General features: G+C 37.9%; 1 protein-coding gene across 1 annotated transcript in view; it reads right to left on the minus strand.

Annotated features, from left to right (window-relative positions):
- The window catches only part of grm7 (glutamate metabotropic receptor 7), a 107,381-nt gene that overhangs the window by 42,642 nt on the left and 41,046 nt on the right, over positions 1-23,693 (minus strand). The window contains exons 2-5 of the mRNA XM_016674121.1: positions 19,624-19,840; positions 3,745-3,880; positions 2,959-3,113; positions 333-470 (exon numbers count right to left, since the gene is read on the minus strand). Coding sequence (XP_016529607.1) covers positions 333-470; positions 2,959-3,113; positions 3,745-3,880; positions 19,624-19,840 — 646 coding nt within the window. The remainder of the gene's footprint in view (positions 1-332; positions 471-2,958; positions 3,114-3,744; positions 3,881-19,623; positions 19,841-23,693) is intronic.

Raw genomic sequence — 23,693 nt, forward strand, 5'->3', positions numbered from 1 at the left:
TTCTCCTGTAATTTCAGCTTTAAATAAAATATACTCTGGCTCTGTGTGTGCTGAGATGTCAAGGTTAAGAGGGAACAGAGAAACATGAAACCCAGGAGCAGATGGTCTGCTACAGCAGTGTGACAAATAGATGTAGAGCATTAATTATTCTAATCATACAACTTGACTGTCCGGCACCCACAGGGTATCAACACCTGGTCTTAGACAAGATGATCAAAATCAAACCACAACAGCCCCCAGTGTCTGTGGTTTCTAATGTCGAGTTTTCTCGTAATCTTTACGCCAACACAGATTCATTTCCCTAATTGCTCCATGGCATTAAACACATGTACCTGTGCACTTGCGGCTGCTGTCCTCTCTTTTGGAAGCGCTGAGAAGCCGGCAGTCAAAGTTTTCCTCCCAAAACTCCGCAAACCACACATTCCTGCGATTGTTCTCCAGGGTGAGGCCCGTAAAGTATTCATCAAATCCTGGGATAGAGGAAAGAGGAGAAAAGCTCAGTTCCGGACCAATTATCAGCCAATTCTGACCTGCAGGAAATGAAGTAAAAGCCGTGGTGGTAGCAGGGGTGCACAGCTCGCCGCTAGGTGTTGGAAAAAACCCTTGCAAGCACTTCCTCATCAAATTTTGACCATGGCGGATCCTTTTCCTCTGAAGCCCCATAGAACTTTAATCACAACTTTCATCTAGGAAATTACATTAATTAAGAAACAGGATGCATTATAAATAACGCAGACTTTCCAAGTAATGCCTCAGCCTGTTGCCTGAAGCTTGAAGGTGCCAAACAGGTTTTCCTACTTTGTAAAATTCTCTTAGACATTTTTTTGTGTGAAATTACTCCCGACGTAGTTCAGCAAAAATATTCCACAAACCTCACGGCTAAATGTGCTACAATGTGTTTTTGTGTTGCTGTTGTTTTTTATTCTTTAACTGCACAATCGACAATTTTCAGAGTAAAAAGTCATCTGAATTTCACTCCTATCCAGTCAAACCAGCTGGTGGAAAAGGTGGAATTGGCTCACTGAAGCCAAATGATTCTGCTGATGTTAATTTCAACAGTCCATCAATGATGCATGGTGGATAACTAATGTCTTCCTTGCCTACACAGTGAACATTTTCTCATTTTGCATTTGGCTAGACGTCTCCTAATGACCAAATGCTTCATAAAAATTAGGCTTCCTTTTATGATTACGAGCGTCTGTACGGACAGTGACACAGATCGGAGCTTAAAATAGATAGAGCAGGCCGGGAATGTTCCATTTAAGCTTTGAATTTTGCATAATCCCTGAAAATGCAGATCTTCAATATCGTCATTTGCTTCATTTTGCATGCGGGTAGAAATTTAGCCCACAAAAAACAACAAAAAAAAACCTGTTAAATATAGAAATGAAAGCTTTTATAGACTATTATTATGCACCTGTTTTGACAGTCTAATTCCATCACCAATGTTGCTTTTTAAGAAAGTAAAATCAGTCCCTCACACTAAGCCATTTACATCATCTGGTTTTATGGTTAAATATAAAAAGGAGAGCTCCTCTTATCCCAAAGTGGTTTTTAGTCTTATCACTTCAAACCCATCAAGGTTATAATTTTTCTCTGAGGACTGTCGAGAGTTATTGGGATATATATATATATTTTTTTTTACAAATTGCCTACTTAAGCATTATTACATGCAGCAGAATGTGTGGAGGTCAGCGAAAAAATGTGTTAACCTAGAATGTTTTTTTAGTCCCCACAATCAGCTTAAACTATCAAAAATGTATTGTTTTCACAGCTGTACGGATCAGTGTGTTATTACTGAGAAAAGATGGCTGTTTACTGTGGCTGCTAATAAGAGTGACGCACACAAATTAGCCTCGACTGATTTTGAATATTATCCGTGTCTTTGTTTGGAGCTGTTAACAATGTCTTCACACAATCTTTAAATTAGTGTTAGGTCTTTTAACACTACCGCTGGAAGGTAAAAGTGATATTTGGATAATATTATCAAAAGGACAGAAACAGAACTCTAAACAACTTTCTTTCAAACAAGCAAAAAGCAATTGAGTCTTTGAGTTTTATCAACTTGAAATAAGTCGAATAAGTCTAAGTGTTTGTTAAATAGGTTTTTCAAAGTGGATCTGCTATGTAAACCTTAAAACACTTGGATAGATCCGGTGTGTTTTGCAGCAGTAAGGGAAATGCATAGGAAAAGAAAACATTGGAGCATGAAAGAAAATATGAACAAGCACCATTTTTTTAAAATTAAATTTGCCACACTTCTATATAAAACAACCAGAAACAGAAACATTGAAAGAACACATCAAACACATTGAAAATTACTTCGTTTTAACTGAACCCTTACATTTTTTGTAAGAAAAAGGGTCAAAGAGACTTTTGAATGCCAGTATGACCAAAGTTGTAGGTTAGAGGTGCAAGTAAAGGCAACTAGCTCTGGTGGACTAGTTGTGGTGATTTCAGATATGGGTAATAAGATCAAACAACCCAGGGTGCCATTACCTCAAGGAGGAGCCCAAAACCCTCAAAAGAGAAAACAAAGCCATTTTTTTAGAAGGAAATCAGCTGAGTTTTCTTTAATTCTTCAAAGGAAATAAGTTAAAGAAATCTGTTCTATAAGCGCATCTCCACTTAATGTGGTGTGAGTGGTAAAACACAACCACTCACAACATGTACTGGATTATGCAGCATATAAAAACATGTATGCACCATAAATATGTTGCTCACTCTGATTTTCTTAAAAAAAAATAATAATAATAATTCTAACTTAATGTCAGACAGTGAGAAAAATAAATGTCTTCTTACACAGTATATGTAAATATCAAGTTTTATATGTATAATACATCATACTATGTCTATTTTGTATATCTTTGGATCGCAGATATAACCCAGATGAAATATTTGAAAGGCATAGACTTAAAAATCATAGACGGCAGCCTGTGGCGTTCACGATGCAGATACCTTCAATGGAGGAGCGTTTGGGCAGAATTGTGACTGCTCCCACTGCTACGTCCTCCAGCTGGTGGATCGGGCTGCTCTTGGACCCCCAGCTGTCAGATCCAATCCACAGGAAATGGCCCACCTGGTTGGCCCTCTTGGTGGCATTGAGAACTCCTCTGCAAGAACATCCGTATGGTTATTAGCAGAGAAAAAGAGGGAGAGAGAAGGAGAGAAAGAAAGGTGTGCAATCCCGTGTTTATCAAACTGAGGCACACGGCTAGCCTTAAGCAGCTCTTTGGACATAAAAGGCCTCTGATGAGCTTTTTTCTCATTAGAGCACAAGCCAAAAGAAGGTTATTACTGTTCTTATTTTGCAGTATGTGCTCTGGGGAAAGCGGAGATGGTAACATTTAAATAACGCAGCATATGTCGCGCTTATTTTCTTATCATTCGCACTTCACCTCTGGATTCTTTATTCTGAATTTACATGTGTTAAAGGTTTGATTCTGAGCTTCACCGCATAAACATTACTCGGGGGCTATTGTAAATGAAACAATATCTCCTCTGCTTTGTTCCGACCCAATTTCCCTGCTTCCCCTCTGAGCCATGTTTGTCTTGTTGCAGGTATGTTTGTGCAGCCAGACGCAGAGTGTGCTCTTGTTAAAACTGCACTTCTAGCCTTTTTTTCTTTTCTTTCTTTTTTTTTTAGAACCTGCTGCTCTGAGATTAAAACACCCCAACGTGGCGAGTCAGCGGCACGCCACAAGAAACACGTATGACTCCAGATTGTGCCGCTGCGCTCCTCACCGTATGTCTTCTTCACTGGCGAAGATGATGATTGCCCGTGCGTTGTGGGTTTCCAGCAATTGTTGGATGATTTTGTCGTAATCTTCCATCTTGGGGTTGTGGGGGATTTTCAAAGACTGGGCAATGCAGATTCCACCTTTATAATGGGGAAAGAAGGTACAAATGAGTAAGCTCCTGGGATTCACTTCATGCACAATTCCTCAAAGCTTCAGGTCACAATAGCTGGGGCTTTTTCATGGAAATCTCTCCCAAATGGAAAGAAAAACAAGTCCAAACACAAAAGGACTTTGATAAAGCTGCTCTGCCTTCTACGGAGTCTAAACGACATCCTTACAGTGTATACATTTACATTTTGGCAACAATCTCCAAACCACAGCCGGCTGCAGTCGAACACTTACTCTATGGCGAACCTTCCTGCTGAGCGCCGGCATCAATTCACAGGCAGAGACAGTAACAAACACATCTGCTATTACAAATCCAATAATCCACACCCACTGGGACGCAAAGCTACAGATTTAATATTATGGATTTGAGAAGAACACACCAGCTCAGCATTGAATTTTCATTTTACGTCATTATCAAACATCTCTTACTGAAACCTGAACCGATCAGATAGCACAGCTGGCAATAACAAACAAAGAGGATATTAATACAGACGATAAATCACTCTCAGACAGGTCACCGCTGATGAGCTTGTACAGGATGGAAAGCGCTGATTGCCACACGCCGCTCTCAACGCGGTACATATTTCCACGTTTTGATTTAAGCAGATTATCAGATGTCGCGACGCTCAACAGCTCATTATTGGGTAGAGGAGTGAAATCCTCTCTTTGACAAAAATAACCTGAAACCGTGTTCTGTTCCCGTGCGATGTGGTAATTATAGACGTGGAGGACGAGCTAACCTTTCAAGCGCTGGAGATAAACAAATAATATGATAACCTGTACAGAAGGATGTTCTAACTACTGCAGGCCTACACTGAAGCAGCAGCTCGTCCCGAGTCAACAGCAAAGCTTTACCCAAACCAATTAAATTTCTCCCACTCAAGCATTTTAATAGTCTACCCAATAACCTCTCAGTTTGAGTTTCCCTGAATAGACAGGGATATGGAAGGGATCTCCTAATTGCCACTCTCCTCAGGCTCATTACTTTGATATAAACAGCTTTTAGCTGGTAGATCAAACATCTACAGTCACGATTTTTCTGTGGCATTTCTTACGGCAGGAGAAAGCAAAAATGATAACTGTTGAACCTTTTCTTAGATGTGTGTTTTTTCTAGCAAGAGCAAGCAAAGCTGTGTTGTTTTTTTTTGTTTTGTTTTGTTTTCTTTTGATGTAAGGAAAGACACAGCAAGTGTCAAAAGGCTTCTCAGATGGCTGCTGTTATCCAGCTGGAATGGACTGAACATAAAAATGAATATCCTGCCAGTGGCTATGTCGTTGCTTAAAGGGTTTGTGGTAACTTGTTATGAGGAAAATGTGCTCTGTGTCATTTGTGCAGGGAAGGCCAAGCTGAAGGTCTCCAAGGATGAACACTAAGGCTCTGTTTCAGCTCAGAGAGTTCAGATAATTTAAGCCAGAGTGCAGAGTGCACTTCCAGGTTTCTGTTTTCAGAGCCATGCAAAAGAATTAAGCAGCGACTTCCACTGCTGGGCTGATAGTTTTCTCTTTGTAGGATTCATTCACAATTACTACCGTACAAAAAGAAAAATTGCTTTGCAAATATGATTACATCTGTTACATTTTCTAATATTTATATCTCAATATAGCCACAAATTCCAGTTTGTTTTATTGTTAGACAGACCCAAAAGTAGAGCATAGTTGTGAAGTTGAAGTAAAATAATACCTGGTCTAAAAATTACTTTTAAAATAGAAATCTGAAAGATGTGGTATGCATTTGTAATTTTATCCTATGATAAAATACTTTCACTGAAGTTTCAGCTACAACGTGGCAGCATGTTGGAGTATCTCTATTATTTTCATTCATATTTTTATTTTTTTCCTAAACTTGTGTTCCTGTGTTTCTGGTGGGAAAAAAAGGATATATATATATATTTTTTATTTTTATTTTTTTTATTTTTTTTTTTACACAATGGTTCTCTCTGGTTTTGGATGTGCAGCTGGATGGATTCTTGCTAACACTTTTTATACTTTGCTCATTTGTTGTAATGTAACCATAGAAACAAGGTGGTTTACAACAGGAGCAGCTGATTAACATTGCAAAAGCTGAAATGATGCCACAACTTCAAGCCACAAATCCCAAAGGGGTTGAAAATTAGGCACTGTGGATTTTGAGCAGGAGCAAAAAGGAGAGAGAAAAGGAGAAAGTTCAAACCATCTCTTCCATCGTGAGAAATGTGAGATCGTTAGCTAGCAAGGTGGATGAACATGGAAGTAGTGACAGTGGAAACGTAAAACTCCCCTCTAACAGGAAGAGCCCTCCAGCAGATTCTGGCTCAGTGCGAGTGGCTGCCGAACAAAAAGAAACAGAAGAACTGATGTAGGATTACTTTCTATGTTAATGAAAAGTAAAAAGTTAATTACAGGAGCTGGATAAGGTTTAATTATTGGCAGATTAACCAACCTGAGCTGTGGGTCTCTGCAGCTCATCCAGAGTAAACTTGGTAGCTTCTCCGATGCTCTCCTTGAAAGTTATTTTAGTAGGTTTGAAGTTTCATAGAAAACCGTTCTTTGACAGTTTTCTATGAGATGCTCTAAGCTTTAACAACTCAAAGAAAATTGAAGCTTGAATATTAAGGACCGAACCCTTCATAAAACTTTCAACGGTTTCCATAACATGTCTGCTGTGGTCTTTGGTTTTCTGTAGTCTGTTTGTAGTTATCTAGCAAACTACTAAGGTCTTTATAGCGCACCTGGGATTAAATTACACACAACTAAAAATGTACAAATTAAGTAACTTCTGAAGGGAGTTCAGATTGCCTTCAGAAGTTCATTTAGTGGATTTAGTGGAAGTGGATTTCATTTAGAGGTAAAGGGGATGAATGTACATGAAGGCCACGCTTTTTATTAGCAAAGAATTTCATTAAAAGCACATTGTTTTTCAAACTTCACAATCATGACTTGCTATCTTGCTCCATCACATAAAATCCCAGCTGTTACATTGAAATTTTGTGTGTGTGTGTGTGTGGGGGGGGGGGGTTATTATTATCTCATTTAGTTATTTTGATCAGCCAATAAAAAGTAAAAGCAGAAAAAACAAAAAAAATAAGACAAATAGTCATGCCAACAGATATGCAATTTTACACAATTTGCTCGAAAAGGAGCCGGTTTTAGAGTGAAATATGTGAGAAGTTCAACGGGTACGGATACTTTTACAAGGCACTGTAAATATTATCTATTTGAATTGCGGTCTTGTGAAAATACATCCTCACCAAACCTGGCTAAAACGCGTAAAGAGTTGCAAGATCTTGAACAAAGACAGATTGCAGGTCACAACAGTTAATATAGAGACCACCCGAGCCACTGATGAAGATAAAAAGCATTTGGAGCAGAGCCCATCTTCACTGAGAAATGTGCTGTGAGCTTAAAACTACCCCGGCGGTTGTGGGCTGGCGGTTGTGCAACAGGGGCTAAATTATTGAATACCTGCGGAATACCTCATCTGTCAGTCAGTCAGATGGTCGAGCAGGGAGAGGCGGGGAGGCTACCGCGATGAAAATGCAAGTGTTGTGTCAGTAGTTTCAGAGTGCTGCGCAGTGAGTCGGGCCGCCTTCTGCTGTCGCTGGAATGGAAATGGACTTGAAAGAGTCTTCATCTCAGAGAATAGATTTAAAGGAGTTCTGCGGGCCTGTTCTGGTTGCTGATGTCCGATGCGAGGCAGTGAAATGCCAGGCTCTTTTTGAGATAAAAGTGTGTCAGAAAAGCCAAGTACACAAGAACCCCTGGACCCAACATACTTTAAAGGCCTGTATTTAAAACAAGATGTCATTTTTAAAATGTTTGTCTCTTTTATAAATTTAACATTACGGGCACTATGGAGACTTTCCATTACCATTGTTTTGCCTCACTTTATCTCAATAGAGAACAAAGAAACTCTTAACAAAAAGCCTGCAAACCTGGCATTTTGCTTTTGGAACAATGATCCGTTCAGAGTTAGAAGGCACTGGTATGTCACAGCTTATAGAAGAAAAATATCCTAAATATTTTTGCTTATTCCTCATTTGTTTAGTTTTTTGACTTTGAGGGATGTCTAAAACATTTTTCTTGTTGCTTTCCTATTACAAGTGTACAAGTGTCATCAAACAAGTTCAGTCTGTCCTCTGGTTAATGTTTACTTCAGGCAACCATACATCTTCCTACAGACGATTATGATTCATCCCTTTTTACTCTGATACCTCCGAGGTTTGTTAGAAAACATTAGAAAATCGCCTAAAGCGCTAGCGGCTGAAAGCGATGCTGCTTCGACAATTCACAAAAGAAGAACAATGAAATAAATTGTAACAATTTCCTGAGGACTGCTACTACTTTTTGTCCGTTTCTTCAATCATACTGGTCCGGTTTATGGAAAATATCTGCTGGGGAAATGTCTGGCCACGAATGTTATTTTTGAGAAGCAGTTCTACCCAACTAAACACTACCTTCATAGAAAAAAGCAGGTAATAATAGGAAATGTACTTTTTGTGAAACTTATGGTTCACTTGTCCTGGAACTGCTCTTTCACAAAACATCCCTGGTGTGCATATTTTCTTGTTTTATTTCTGATCATATGTACCCTAACTTTTTCCTAATGCTTAAAGAATGTCTTGTTTTGTCACACAAATATTAACAATAAACTAAATTCTCCCTGTCATGTGCTGATCAAATTTCATATCCAAGTTCTCCAAGTGTAAACCAAATTTTGTGAAAACAATGTGAACTGTATCTTCCATACACCATATTTTATCAACAATCAACAGCAAGAACAAAAAGCACCTAAAGACATGTGATTAAATATTTGAATATATTTAACACATAACACTTCAGAAATGCTACGTGTCAAATCGATTTGAAACCCCAGAAAGCATTTGGTGATCATGGTATACTCAGGTTGTATTCTTCATACGCCTTTCTTTGTTTTTATCAACTTGAAATTTGCCTAGATCTGTTTTGTTCTTAATAAAGAATTTAGATTTTGAAAATTGAACCTACCTACAAATCTCGGTGAATGATAATGAATCAATTTTCAGAGTCGCAAATAGTGATTGCTTATCTTTCCGACATGTTCTTTCAGCTAAAAAGGTTAGCTAGTTTCTGTGGTTAAAAGCTGAAGTTAGCATGTGATTTGTAGCTTCTTAATAACTCCATTTACTAATTTAACATTGCAGCTGGAAGCTATGAATCAGAGGTTAACTTCAACATTGTGTTTTTCAGCTGAAATGGCAGTGAACTGTTACTAGAGTAGCTTCCACGTTTAAATGTTGATTGGTTGGGATGACAGCATTTCTTCCTGTACATCAGAAAGTACATGATAAGAGAATAATATATTTTCACATCAAGTTTCTGTGGTCTGCCACTGAAAGAAATGGGAACACTGTATCCCTATCGAAAGTACCTGGAAAGGACAACGTGATGCTTTTCATCTTCACTCTTATTGCTAAATATATTTCACATAGTAAATTAATTCTTGTGTTCTTGGTGTTAATGGGGCAGGATAACAAAGCGTTCATACATTCTTCAAAAAATAGTTGGCAGATTAAATTACTGGCTGCCTAGTAATGTTACAGCCAATTCTGTAGCTGCTGTGCAACTATATGAGAGTGTTGCAACGCCTTTTATTTAATATTCTCTTTATTCCATATTCTCCACTAACAATCCTATGTTGAACAAATCAAGTAGTCTGTCTGTTCCAGCTGCACATATTGCTGTGCTTTTCAACATGAGGTAAATCTAATCTAGATCTGTCCTGGACAGGTGCACTGATTTTTATTATTTATTTTTTTTGTTGTTGCTACATCTGTCTATGTATAATTGCTCTAAAAGGACATTTTTACTGCGCCAATAAAATCGCTAAGCCTTTAAACCTTTCTAAACTTCCAGACAGAAAACAATGTGAACTGTATCTTCCACACCGACTCTGATTTTCTTTTTAACACAGGTTCGCCACATATTCGACCTTCTCCAAAGGACACAAACTTAGAAAACGAACAGTGTCTATAAATATTAGGCTCAAAGTTGTGAAATAAAATATATTTGATGGGAAGTATAGTTAATGAGTACAGATTGTGAATTTTAATACCTATTCAAGTTTGTCTAGCTAACATAATAAAGCTTGACTATCCTGATAATGTAATTAAACCTTTAATTCATACAGTTGATTTCTAAGAACCGGCATTTTAATGTGAAAGTTGTACTTTGACGTTCAATATGAATAGGCCCTTTATAGCTGTATCATTTGCATACTTTTCTATAATATCTACAAACATAAAATTGATGTAAGATTTGATGTATTTTTGGGTGTTCTCTATGTGTGTATGTGATGTGTATTTACGACTATACATTCATTCTTTTCTTTCTTTTTTTACTTCCATCTATCAAGTTTTGTACAATGACAAAAAAGAAGGACATGGTGTTTAAAATCAAAATATTACTTTCTCCTTCCTATCTAACACAAACTGAGCTGTTTTTCAAAGAAGAAGGTGCAGAGATTGTTGTGTCTACTTGTGCAGAGCTAGTAGAAACCAGAAATGTCTGCAAGTCATTTTTGCAAGTCTGATGAACAAGAAAACAAGATGTATCCAGAAAAAAAATAGTATTTCTTATCAAATCCACATCTATGTCAAGTCTACCCCTGCATTGCTTTAGGTTGAGAATTCAAACCTGTAATCTTTATCTCTAGGCCTAAATCATATCACAAACATGTTATGATTACATTTCAAACTACTAATATTTGTAAACAATTATTTAATACACCATCCAAAAAAACTCCAAAAACCTACTCTATACTGTTTTTGTGTAGATATTTTTAGCCAGACGTGTACTTGAACGGAGAGACTATTTATTTTTCCTAAACAATGCAGTCACTTAAAACAGCATTCAGTTCAAGTTATGAAACATAAAAAGATTATGAGTCACTAACATCCAATTATCTACCTATAACTGCTTAATAATCAAGTCCATCCTTTTAAAGTTAAACATGTGGAGCTACACTCTCCAGTCTTCATTACATAAAATAAAAACTGTTACTAAGACTCAGTTACAGTCTCAGGTCAGGAGTTCGAGTCAATTCTCACCTCTATATGGAACAAGTCTAACTCAAGTCTAAAATCTTTCATTATTGTAACGTTGGTGCGACTTGAGTCTCAAACTAGAGTCGCCGTCTCTCGTAGAAGCATCGCCCGAACGTGTCGCAGCTTACACCGCAAGGAAAGATGGTTCTGATTGAGGGGGACTGAACACAAATCCACACATCAATTTTCACTTTATTTGTGAAAAGACAAAGAGAATCACATATCCTTTTCCGTCCAATTCAGACTTGTGCTCTGCTTTCTGTGTTTCTACCATTCAAAATCCTTCATTAGTGTATTGATGTTTGCAGTTGTAAAGCACCAAACACAAAAAGGATCAAAGGCCAGAAATACTTTTGCAAGGTACAGTATACCCCTAAATGACTTTTGAAAAGTTTGACTTTGAGTTCAACGTTTCTGTTTTGTTTCAGAAACCAGGCCATATAAGCCCGTACCCCCAAAGCGATCCAAATTCTGCAGTGTGCTGGTCTGAGCTAGCGTGGGAAATAAAGGCTCTACAAGCTGGTAACTACGTGCTTAGGGAGTTTTGAGTCTATTCTGTTTTTGGTGCAACTGATGTCAATATTGTTGTGAAGAAAACAAAAGAGGATTATTTTTTTATTTATTTATTTATTTTTTTTTTTTAGCATTGATCTTATATCTGCTTTACAGTGCAAATGCAAAATCCCCAAACATATAGTACAGCTCATACAGAAAAGTTGCTTTTTGCTTTTGTTAGTCGTAGTTCGGGTCTTCTCATAAGGCGGACTTGCAGCGAATTTACACCTCTTAGCTTTACATAAACCTAGAAGAAACAAATGTAGAGCAACTTGATGGTTATCAGATTTAATAGCGAGCCAAATACAAACTTCAAGGTTTGAAAAGATGCAGCTTCCAGAAAAACTAAACTCTCAACACTCCTCTTATGTTTTGAGGCAAATGAACCCATACCACTCTGCTAGATGCTGCTCATCTCCTCATCATCAGTAGAAATTAAGCCCTAGCTTTCATTTGATTTATACTGAACCTGGTTCTGCTGGAGGTTGTTTTTTTTTTCTCTTAAAAGAAAATTATTCTTCTGCAATGTTGCCATTTGTATTGAAATCTCCTGTAAAGAAAGTTTGAAAACCCAGAGTCTTTTCTTTCCCTTCTCACTTATGAGGTTCTACATCACTCAGAATGAGTTATCTAAGCCAGTGAAGACCACGTGACACAACCATGTCTCTGCATTCACAGAAGAGCCATTAAAAGATCACTAAAATTGGTTTATAGTTCTTTGTCTTAGGTAATGCTGCGCATGATCCAGTTGGTGAAGTCATCCAGGCTGCTTTCTGCTTCTATATAGGAAATGTTCAACAACCTTATGCATTTGTAATCATCGGCTTTTCTAACAGACACTCCATTAGATTGCGTGGTCAGTATAATTTTTATTATACTGCATAAAAGTTATACATTGATATGATGTGGCCACAAACAATTTTATGATTCTGTTGTATAGATAGGGTGTAATTCTTTACCTGGTGTAGAAATTTGTTGTGTAATTTTGTATATGTGTGTGTGCTTGCTATGCTCCATATAAAATCCCCATCTTATAAAAATGTTGTCTTCAGTGTAAAAAAATAAAATAAAATACAGAACAATCATACATTGTTGAAATAAAGCCCTGTAAAACTAGGTGGAATGAGAGATAATACTTTCAGTAAGCAATATAGTGAAATTCATTTTGGTCTTTATTTAAATTGACTACACATTTATACATATATTTCACTTCTGTGGTAAAGATAAGACTTTGATAAAACCATCAGAGGCCAAAAATAACAAACAGAAATCTATCACTTAAGAAAAGGTTTAAAATTTTACAAAATGCGCTCACTCACATTTACATATTTTTACACTTTTACTTCAAATGATCCTTTATGGATTTACTCCATTAACTTTGTAAGAGCCACTATTGTCCTGACAAATGTACTTTATGTCAACTCACACTGGAGCACCTATATTTCTCAGCTGGCCTGGGAATGCCTTGGGATTATTTGTATCATTAGTGCCGTTCTACTTTATAAATTAATCTCAAATGTAACATAGAAAGATAGAAAAATATTTCAAAATCTTTATTTTTATTAACATTGTATTTAAAAACTCTCCTCACTTCTTTATTACTTTGAATCAAGGTTATGAAGAGTAACCAGGGCAGCCAAAGATGGCAGATCGGTGCTTTAGCCAAATAAATAATTTTTCTTTTGAAGATTTGGACTCAACAGTCTGAATTGTAACACATGGGCATGGCAATATATAAAAGTGCTTTAAAAAGGTAAATGGAAAACTAATTATAAATATAGGGAAATTATCCTCTGTCCTTATAGAGCTCATTTTAAAAAGTAAACTTTAAAGATGACTTTCATAAAAGAATAATAAAAATGAAAGGAAGTTAAAAATTCAGAAGATGCTAGTGGGAGGGACTGTCCTGGATCTTTTTTCCTTGAAAAGCAGAGATCTAAATATTATACAAAATTCATAAACCCCCCAGATGAATGTGGTTCTTGAAAGTAGGATATTTTTCATAGGACAAAAGGATAAAAGGATTCCTAACAGCAACTAAGATGCTATTATTAGGCCATGCAAAGGTGAATTATTTCCCAAAATGTAATGACTAATTAGATATCATATCAATATATTTTTATTTTAACAGAAAACTCTGTTATACGCTGCTTTGTTTTGGTGCCACTGTCAATTGATTTGCAGAATATAAAATTCTGTACTTTCTTTCCACAAAAAAATGACAATATTGGGTTGGATTGCATGTACCACTACACCCCTAATACCTGAACAGATTTGGTCTTACAGCTATGAAAGCAGCAGTTGTAACAGAAAACCCCAACCTATGTCATGCTTTGCTGTGTGTACACTGCGTAAAGGTGCATTTATGTTGTGTCTGCATGTTTCTGTAGAAATGTCTCCACACAAGTGAAGTGAGAAGTTTTCTAAAGTCAAAATGTGGAGGTGGTCACAGAGGAGAGAGTTACTTCCACCACGCACACAAACAGCCCCCTAGAGTCCATGAATGTGGAGAGAAACCGCACCAACGGAGCAAACATGAGCCCAGGGCACAATGTGGAACGTGGGTGGACAGGGGCCAAGACCCAGCAAACTGCATGAGCCATCCCCCATCAGACTAGGTAAGGAAAACTGTTATGTTCTGTTGAAGCTCATGGTGCTTGTGAAGTCGGATGATGCCAAGGTGGTTTTGATTAGCGATGGGTGGTGCAGACTTAGATTTTCATCTTGTGGTGCTATTATGATAATGATAAACAACTATTTGTCACTTCTTTTCTGTCTTTTTCTGGGTTACTGTATGGCTGTGACAGCATGGCACAACAATTGTTGGCCCACAAACCCAAATACTGCTCTGGAAAAATATTTCCATTTTGAATTTGGCTTCATCAGGACACCGGTTTCATAAATAAGTGCATTTTTTTCCCCCTAAACTACACACAGTAACTGTATTTAACCATACTTTTGAATTTATTGATATTTATTGATGCTCTCTTGGAACAAACAGTGAATAAATTATAAGAAAAAACAATTTAGCCAGTGTTTGAACATTTCAAACATGACAAATTTGTCATTGTCACAAGGAATCAGAAATCTTAGAAATATTTTTTTTTATAATAATGATGATACAATAAATGTCCAACTATTGTTGTTAAGATTGAAAATAACTCTTTTTTCCAAATTTCCACCTCAGTAAATCCAAAAAACTCGTAAAGGTTTCCAGGTGTTTAATCTGTTGAGTTTCTTCAAAGTTCATTTTCTATCCAAAATTTGGGGAGAGTGAATTATTTAGTTCTATTGTTATTTTACATCATTTATTTTTGTAGTTAATCATTCTGTAAACTTTCATATATTTTAATTGAAAAAATTGCAACACAGCCCTGCCAAGTAATAACGATGTTGACTTGAAATATCAATTCTTCCACTTCTCCTAAATCAACCTTAAAATTCAGACCTTGTGCACATTGTAATGTAATAAAGTTCACTCATCAATTGCCTCTTCCAACTGATTTGTGAGGATTTATGCAAAAAATGGTTTATGCATAATAACGCAATTTAATTTTGATTTTTAGTTACTGTGATGTTTTGTATGCACTGTGTTTTATCGAAACTTCATCTTTGTGTTCTCAAAAGCCTAGCAAGGAAACATCTGCTTTGTGTTATATATGTAAAACAATATTTTCTGCACCTTTGTTAAATAAACTAATTAAGTAATCAAACAGTGGAGGTCGTATTCTTGTCTTGATTTAGACCTAAACTATTAGTTCCTCTTCTCAAACTAAGTTTACCATCAACTCACATACTTATTCCTTGTAATAAATATTTTGATTGACACTATGTTTTAACTGTCATTTAAAGTCTGCCAAGAAACCGAGAGCAGAAAGTGAGGTTATTTACGCATTTATATACAATTACTCTAAACGTTGAATTTCTCCCTGCAGCAGATGGAAGTGATGCTAGCTTGTGGCAGTAAAAGCTGCTCATTTTTCACTTACTCCTGGTAATACAAAGGCTAACAAAACAAAGCGCAGTATGAACCTGTGACCTTTGCTCTGCATTAGATTAATATGTCAAAGAGAGTTTCAATAGTAATCATTGCTAATTTCATTGGACTCCTGGAAGTCCTCAGCTTATCTGATTGCCAGAGGTCATGCACTGCATTAACTTCTTCAATTATTCATCTTCAGTGCCCTCGGATCTGAAAATGCACCGCGGGATGAGAGACCCGGCACTCCCATTTCGCTTGGTAATATACAAATCCCTTTAAATTAGGAGCAGTTGATGGTTTCGGCTATCCAGTTTTCCCGCCTACTCACCAGTACCCTCCAAACCAGAACCTCCAGGGTCTCCATAATGCTGCAATTATATTTATCACCTCGACAGTCAAACGGCAGACTTAATCCCTCCGGTCTGCCTGCCTGAACACTTGGGAGCACATCAAATTGGGCTGACATGCAGCCTATATTCACGTTCTACATCTCGGTGCCCTTTCATATTCCACTTGCCTTTCCCACTGATGGCCTGGGACACGTCAATGTCGGAAGGGCCCAGCAGAAGGATCGCGGTCTATTTTCCAGATGTGTCATACCTCTCCCCTCCACTGCTGCACATGAGCCTAATATGTTTTCAGGCAGATCCCTCTCTCGTCATTGTTAAGGGCAGATCTGAGAAAGGCTTAGTGTTGGCAAGGTTCTGCAATCAATTCCACAGTGATGCTTTGTGGGAGGTTTTCCTCAAACGCAGGCTATTTTTTATTTTATTTTTTTTACCTGATGGGAAAAAAACTGAACTCCATCGCTCTGGCCTGAATCCAGACAGACATAGAAAAGTACAAACAAGATTTATCTCTGCCAGATTCACCTGGAGCCAGATGGAAGGTACACAATGTGAGGAGAGACAGTGGAGCAAAAATAAAATAAAAAAGGAGGGGGAAAAAAAATGGAAAAGATCAATACAGGCTGACCATCACTCTAGTCTCAGCTTGGGGTAATGGGCACCCATATTGCATTAGTACACGAGATGGTTCTCCTTGAAGTGGTGAAGCGAGAATCCTACTAATGCATCTGACATTTGGACGCAAGAGAACCGGGCAGCCGCGCAGAAATGTCTCAAGGCCTTACGGATGAGCTTGCAGGGATGCTGTAGTGTCAACCAAACAGTGCTGCTCTACTTTCTACATTTATTTACAACAGAAATGCTGAAATGAATGTGCTGTCTTTCCATGATAACAAAGATGGCTTTTTTTATTCACTTCAGTCCATTTCAGTCATTTCAAATGCAGATCCCCTGCCACTGAATGAATCCTGTGACTGCTGTCCTATTATATAATTAACGTGTTTATTAAAGATAAATCCTAGGGTACAGAAAATGTTCCTTTAGAGCATCTAATTCTCATTTGTGTATGAATACAAAATAATGTGGCGACGGGAGCTCGGCTTTAGCAGGAGGAGTGCAAAACAAACAATAGTCACAATGCCATACCTCTTGTGTTGCTGTTTGGGAATCATAATTATCTCACTCTGTTTACGGGTCTTTGCATAAGAAAGAATGAAACATTAGCAGCAATGCGTCTGAGAAGCCCAGCTGTTGGAAGCTGCGTTTATTTCAGGACGTGAGAGGAACTGAGACAAAACGAGCCTTCAATCAGGACTTTTCCTAATTTGCTACAACACTGCCTTCTTCATTCCTGCCTTCCTTCACCATGCCCTCTCCCTCCGTCGATGCAAATTACACAGCCGCAAACAGCTTCTTAAAGTTTTAGTGAGTGATCACACTGGACATGAATGCACACAGATAAAATATTCATGCGTGCTGGACCTCTGATCGGGGCCTGTGAGATATCATTAGCTTTCCATATTTTTGAGGGTTGTCCACGTTAGTCTACTAAAAAAAAAGAGAGAGAGGGAAAGAGAGACAGAGCTTGCTCCTAACAAATGTTCAAGAATTAGACTGGGATCCACAGATGTGTAGGTGAGAGAAAGCATCACCAGACATGTTTGGTTAATCATCCAATACTTTGTAATGAGGCATCTTTGGCTTCGTGTTGCACACAAACTGCAGCAGCCGCTGTTGAGTCTCTGCAGACTCCGGTCTGAAGACCTCTGAACCATATGATTTGATGAAGCCAGCTGACCCATCGAACTGTATGAGCAGAGTTTATTCTGCCGATAACGGTAACTGTTGACTGACACAACTGCATGCCATCGGCAACACCGGCCTGGAAAAAACAGGTGAGTCGAGCGTGTGCACAGTTGTCAGGCTGCTTTCCGAAAAAAAAAAAAAAAATGTGAATGTCTGAATACAAATCACTTATCTTCCAGAGCTCTTCAGACATAACAACAAACTTGTTCAGTCTCAAATAGGATCATTTCCTCCTAGAAAATCTCTATTATTGTTCTACGGCACATTTAAACAAGTGAAGCAAATGTTTAAAGGTTTTTTTCTTCAAAGCCCCTAAATTTGATCATGTTTAATGCATTTTTCTAAAAGAAAAAGCTCTCGATTCTGTTTTCATGCACATGTTCATTGCAAGTCACTGCAAATCAGTAGTAAATTCATTACTTTATATTGTTGAATCCAGTGCAATAACTACTGAATAGGACATTAAAAACTGTCTAATGTGAGGATAAGATGAGTGAATATGTTAAGTCTGCTGTAAAAAACAATAAAAAAGACAATTAAAAATTAACGGTGCACATTTGATGTCCCCAAACAACTCCACACAGTCTGATCTGGGAACTGCTTTACCGAGCAGGGGGGCCTGGGGACGGCAGCAAGCTCTACAACAGTGCCCAGAGGATGTTACCCAGCGAAGGGTTTACACATGAAGTTAACAGTGAAAGTAAGCAGATTAAAAACATAAACAAAACCGTCCGACTGACTGATAGGCTCATGCATCAAGTGACTCCACGAGCCTATTTTTTTTCTCTTTTAGGAGATGATAAACACTTGATTTCTTGATAAACCTCAGTACTTATTTACATGCATAACAACATGTCGATATTATAACGTTTTACACACATTTCTAATATTTTGTCTAAGTGTCACGGCCTGTTTTAAAGCAGCAGTGAACCAGATGAAAACAAGTGGAGATCGCGGTCATGACTTTGCACTGCACAAAACGGTTGCATTTCAGTTCAAGTCTAGCACTGACATGGCCATGAAAAACTGCTGATTTTGTGTCTGATGAGCTGTTACTGGGTTCAGTAGGTTATCTGTTTGGGGTCATTGTTCTGCAGAAATCTAATTTTCAATTTCTGATAGAGTCCATCAGATCTTTAAGTTAAATCTCCTCAAATTTAAAAGGGATTTCAATGTCATGCGCTCCAGCAAGGTTCCCAAGACTGAGGGAAGAACAACAGCATCACAGATCCCCCATAATGCTTTGCAGTGGGATATTCTTTATCCACACAGCCTCTACTTTTAATGGCATGTCCTCAATTTAAGGCTCATCTGATCAAAGCTTATAGTTTCTGTTAGAGTATGTTTTTAGAAATAAAAATCTTCCTTTAGAAAAATATTTCAGTTGTAGGGGCACCAACACTTAAACCTTGATTTCTGATCATTTCTTATGTTTTAGCCTTTTAGTGAATGTACTTAAACTAAATGTTTTTTTTTTTTTTTTCTGTCTTTTAGTGTGAGTTACTGCAATGAAAGATTCATTTCTGTTAAGGTTTTCAAGACATGGTGCCAGCGACACCAATAAATGTGGCAATGTACGTTTTTGACTGAAGCATGAAAGACGAATTTAAAGCTAAACACCCCCATCAGCCAGAGTTTACTGTTCTGCCTTCTCTCTTCAGTTTCTCATCTGTGTCTTCATTTTGGGGGAAAAAAAAAGTGTAAAATGAGTACAGGAAATTCTCATTACAGAGATTTTCTGTGCCAGATGTTTCTCCATCTACATTTCCAGTAACACTCTACAACTCACTCAGAAGCTAAACAGATCAATAATTCATGCACCCAAAACAGATTTTACGACCAACAGGAACCTCAGTCTGAGTCAGTAAAGTGCAAATGCACTTTTTAATCAAAAAAAAAAAAAACATTTTCGGAATAAGTATTTCACTTTCTGCAGTGCCTATTGCAAGACTCCTATGGCTTACCTGCTTCCCTGGAGAGCTGGGTGAAAGCCTCCACTCCCTTCTCCCCGTAGCTGCCTTCTGAGGCAACAGTGGAGACGTAGGTCCAGTTTAAGGCTTGGATGATGTCAACCATGGCCTGGGCCTGGAATGAGTCTGGAGGAACCACCCGTGAGAAGAAGTCGTAACGCCTGTCGTCGCTCAGCTCCGGGGCTGTTGACGCGTAGCTGATCTGAGGGATCTAGAGGAAAAGATAAGCAGGTGGAGAAGGGAAGAGGAAGGTTACAGATGTGATTTTGCTGCTCTGATGCGGCGTCACCGCAGTTGATATGGTCCTTGCTCTTGACAAATCACATTCATCAAAGGTTGTGTTTAAAATTGCTTTCCGTTTGTTGTGCAGCGTACTGCACCAGCGCTATTTCGCATTTTATTAAAGCGTTCTCAGATTAGTATTTTTAGTCAGATACTTATATGCTCCATAACCTCAGCTCACTGCTCGTGGAAATCCCCACAGTTGAACGAAAAAGTATTTTCCGCTTCCAGTCCCACAATGCACACTGCCTCATTTTACAGATGCAGCCAGGGTCAGCTATATACTTAAAGGCTAAAGGAACTGTGCAGCGCAACAGACTTTCTTGGAGAGAGTTAGATAAGAATGCTGATTCACTCTGAATGCCAATTACAAAGCTGCTTCTAAGGACATAAATTGGAAGCGAGAGAACTAAACTTTTGGCTGTCTGAAAAGGTAAGAACATCTTCAAGGTAAAAGCAATAAATAATAAGATATTATTTACATCTTTTTTAACCATTCTGGAAACACTCATGCGTGCAGACAAAACAAACAGAGTAGTGGAGGGCAGGAGGGTCACATTAACAAAAAAAACGACTGAAAAAACATCCCACCTTTCAGAGTTTGTTTTCACTAGGTGAAACACATTTAAATTAATCACACAGACTCTTGTTTTCAATCCTTTTGTGACTGATAATTATTGTTATTAATAAAAACATGACATTCAAAATGAGAATATTGCAGACTAAAAAAGTGGGCATAACACAAATGTTTATGCTTAACATTATACTCAGTTTCCAAAATGAACTATTAATCTGACACTAAGCATATTCTATTTTTTTTAATGACTTTACAGTTGCACCTAAAATAATTCAAACAGCCACTGCCAATATATCTGCACACAGAAAAAGACGAATGTTTCAACAAAGATATCACAAGATTGTCGTCAACATAAAGACTGCTGCAATGTACAAATGCTTAAAGTCCCTGATGTGCAACACAACTTATCCAAATACACGCGGGCAGGTCGGCTCCAAGTTGCTCACAACTGTACAAATGATTTTGGGTTTCTCTTCTGTGAATCCACACTGGAACTTTTTTAAGCATTTGCTGTCAGGAGGAGGACAAGTGAACCATACGCTAAAAAGGACACCCCTCGCCAACAGTGATGCATGGTGGTGGCTCAGTGATCCTTTGGGACTGCTGTACTTTCCCTGGCACCGGACGCCCGGCAGCATGTAGAGGGCGAAATGGATTCTGTCAACTATCAGCGACTGCTGGGAGGAAATGTCATGCCGCCTTTGCAGAAGTTGAAGTTTGGGGATCAGTGGACCTTCAAACATGAAAATGATCTTCAGCCTATCTGAGAGTGCCCCATGGCTGGATTTCAGAAGAAGTCCTTGAAGATACTAGAATTACCAGCACAGTTGCCTGGCTTGAACTGTATTGAAAATCCCTGGTGGTGATTCAAAAAGTAGGAAGCTACAGTAAGGATACTAAAGCCTATTCATGAACTGGAACCCTTTGCCCATAAGGGCTGGTTCAGGATTCATCAGAAGCACTGCCAGAAGCTGGTGTCTGCCTGGGTAAGAATCCCATTTGCAGCAGGCCATAAAAGCAAAAGGGCACTTTACTAAGTACAGATGTTTGTCCTGAATCAGTTCACTGCAATAGTCACTAAAATGGCCATTTTGTGTTCATGTACATGTAGGACATGTCGAAATCACTCGTAACATTAGTTGGAATGCACCACTTAAATAGGACAATTTGTTGCAAGCTGTAGTTATTTTGTAAATTTTACCAATAAATCCAATTTGCAATGAGGGATGTATAATTTCAGATGCAACTGTATGAGCAGGAAATGTCTTTGCATTACTTTTTATGAACTGGCAGCACAGAACAGTTAAGTGCTCCATCAGAGTTACCCCCTGATGAGACCTTAATCTGTGTTAAGAGCGGAAAACTCAGTTTTACACCTCTGCTACTTACCTCACTTATACTCATACAGAGAAGAGACATGATGTAAAATAATACTATGTATATATATTGCACAATATATATACACATATATAATTATTTAAAAAATATTTATGTTTGAAAAGGAGTGTTTTTTTTCCCCAGCTGATGTGTTTTGTTCACAGCTCATTTGCACAGCCTTTACCCTGCATGGATATTTCCAAATGTTACCAGATTCGTGTGATTTATTTGATCCCTTGGATGAGCAGGATAATTAGATTTCTTTTGCCAACCAAACTTTTACAGTTTAGTTTAGTGGGCATCCACGTTAATAAACGAGTCTCAAGTGGACATAAAATCTCTTCTTTCAGTGAAGCTGTGAAAAAATACTGCATGGTCGTCACTTTTCCTAATGTCATGTCCTGTCCTGTTAATAGTGTGCAGGTGCTCTTCCAAGACCCTAGCCCCTTATTGGATTGACAGCCATAAAATTTGGTGCTATTATGGAGAGCATGACTCGCCTTCGCTTTGAGCAGGCCTTCACCATCAAGTGTAAAATTGTAACTGCGCAGCATTATTAATCAGAAACTTTCACACTGATGATTAAAACTCGGAACAGCAGCGCGGCTGTGAGTGACTGTTGAAATGATAAACAGGCATGTTTCCTGAAGAGACAAACTTCCACCTGGGGGGAAACAAAAAAAAAAACATGTCAATGTCCATTAAGTTTCAAGCAAGAAAAACAAACTCGTGCAGACACAAAAGAAGTAGATCGCAGCCACAACAATTAACTGCTCGTCCATCAAAACAATTTCAGATGAAAGCCCGCCACACCTGCAATTATAAAAATGCCGTTACTCTTATAAACTTGACGTGCTTGACCAAGGCTCAGCTGGCAGTGCGTATGCATAATTTAGTTTCTATTCTACCTGATTTAAACTTCCAATAAGCAGGGCTGCAATGATACATGTATCATTACCAATCCTCACAGTAGTCAAAGAATAAATCAGTCGCAGGTAACCAACCCTCATGTACTTTAATTAGTCTGTGTTAAGAGCCCCACTGGAAAATCACTGAAGCTGCTTTCTGAAGCTATACAAAATAACAGTCTGGTCTCAATGGCTGGAAAAATGATGGCATACAAGTCCAGCTTTTTGTTTTTAATCAGCATTATCATAACATTTCAGGTGACGTCTTGGTAGCAGTGGAGACAGAGAGGGGAATATATGAATCGATAAATGCTAAATATACTCGTACTTTATAACACCTCATTGAATTTCATCAATTTAGCTAAACATTCAACCAAGGATTTAATGATTCCACAAGGTACTAAATAAACGTCACCACCAGAAAAATGGGAAATGTTGAACATTTTGTATCTCTGAGGGAAAGTTAAGTCATTCTGTGTGAAATTAAGGCTGGTTTAAAAATAAAACAAAAATCTCAGTTTATACACAAGAACAAACCTTGTTTTTTTCATCATTGTAGCTAAATTGAATCAGTGCTGGTTCCATGTTGGTTCTGTTAGATTTTTTGACACAGATAACTAAAAAAAAAAAACAAATGCACGCCACACTTCTCTGATTTTTCTTTGTAAAAAAAAAAAAAAAAAAAATTCTTATTTCACTTGAAAATATCTGGATCAAGTAGTTGTTTGTGATCTCAGAAAATCCGAAGAATCTTTCAGTCATGCAGTCATTTCGGATGAAATTTTCCCGATACAAAGAATCCCAGTGAAAAGTCTGGGACCAGTAAATTCTCAATCGCAATTACAAAAGTCAGCAAAACAGCCATCTTAACCTTTGTAAAATAAAGAACATATTCTCTCAAAGGTGAATAACTGCTTCAT

Source organism: Poecilia formosa, unplaced genomic scaffold (genome assembly GCF_000485575.1).
Source record: "Poecilia formosa unplaced genomic scaffold, Poecilia_formosa-5.1.2 Scaffold90, whole genome shotgun sequence".
NCBI lineage: Eukaryota > Metazoa > Chordata > Actinopteri > Cyprinodontiformes > Poeciliidae > Poecilia > Poecilia formosa.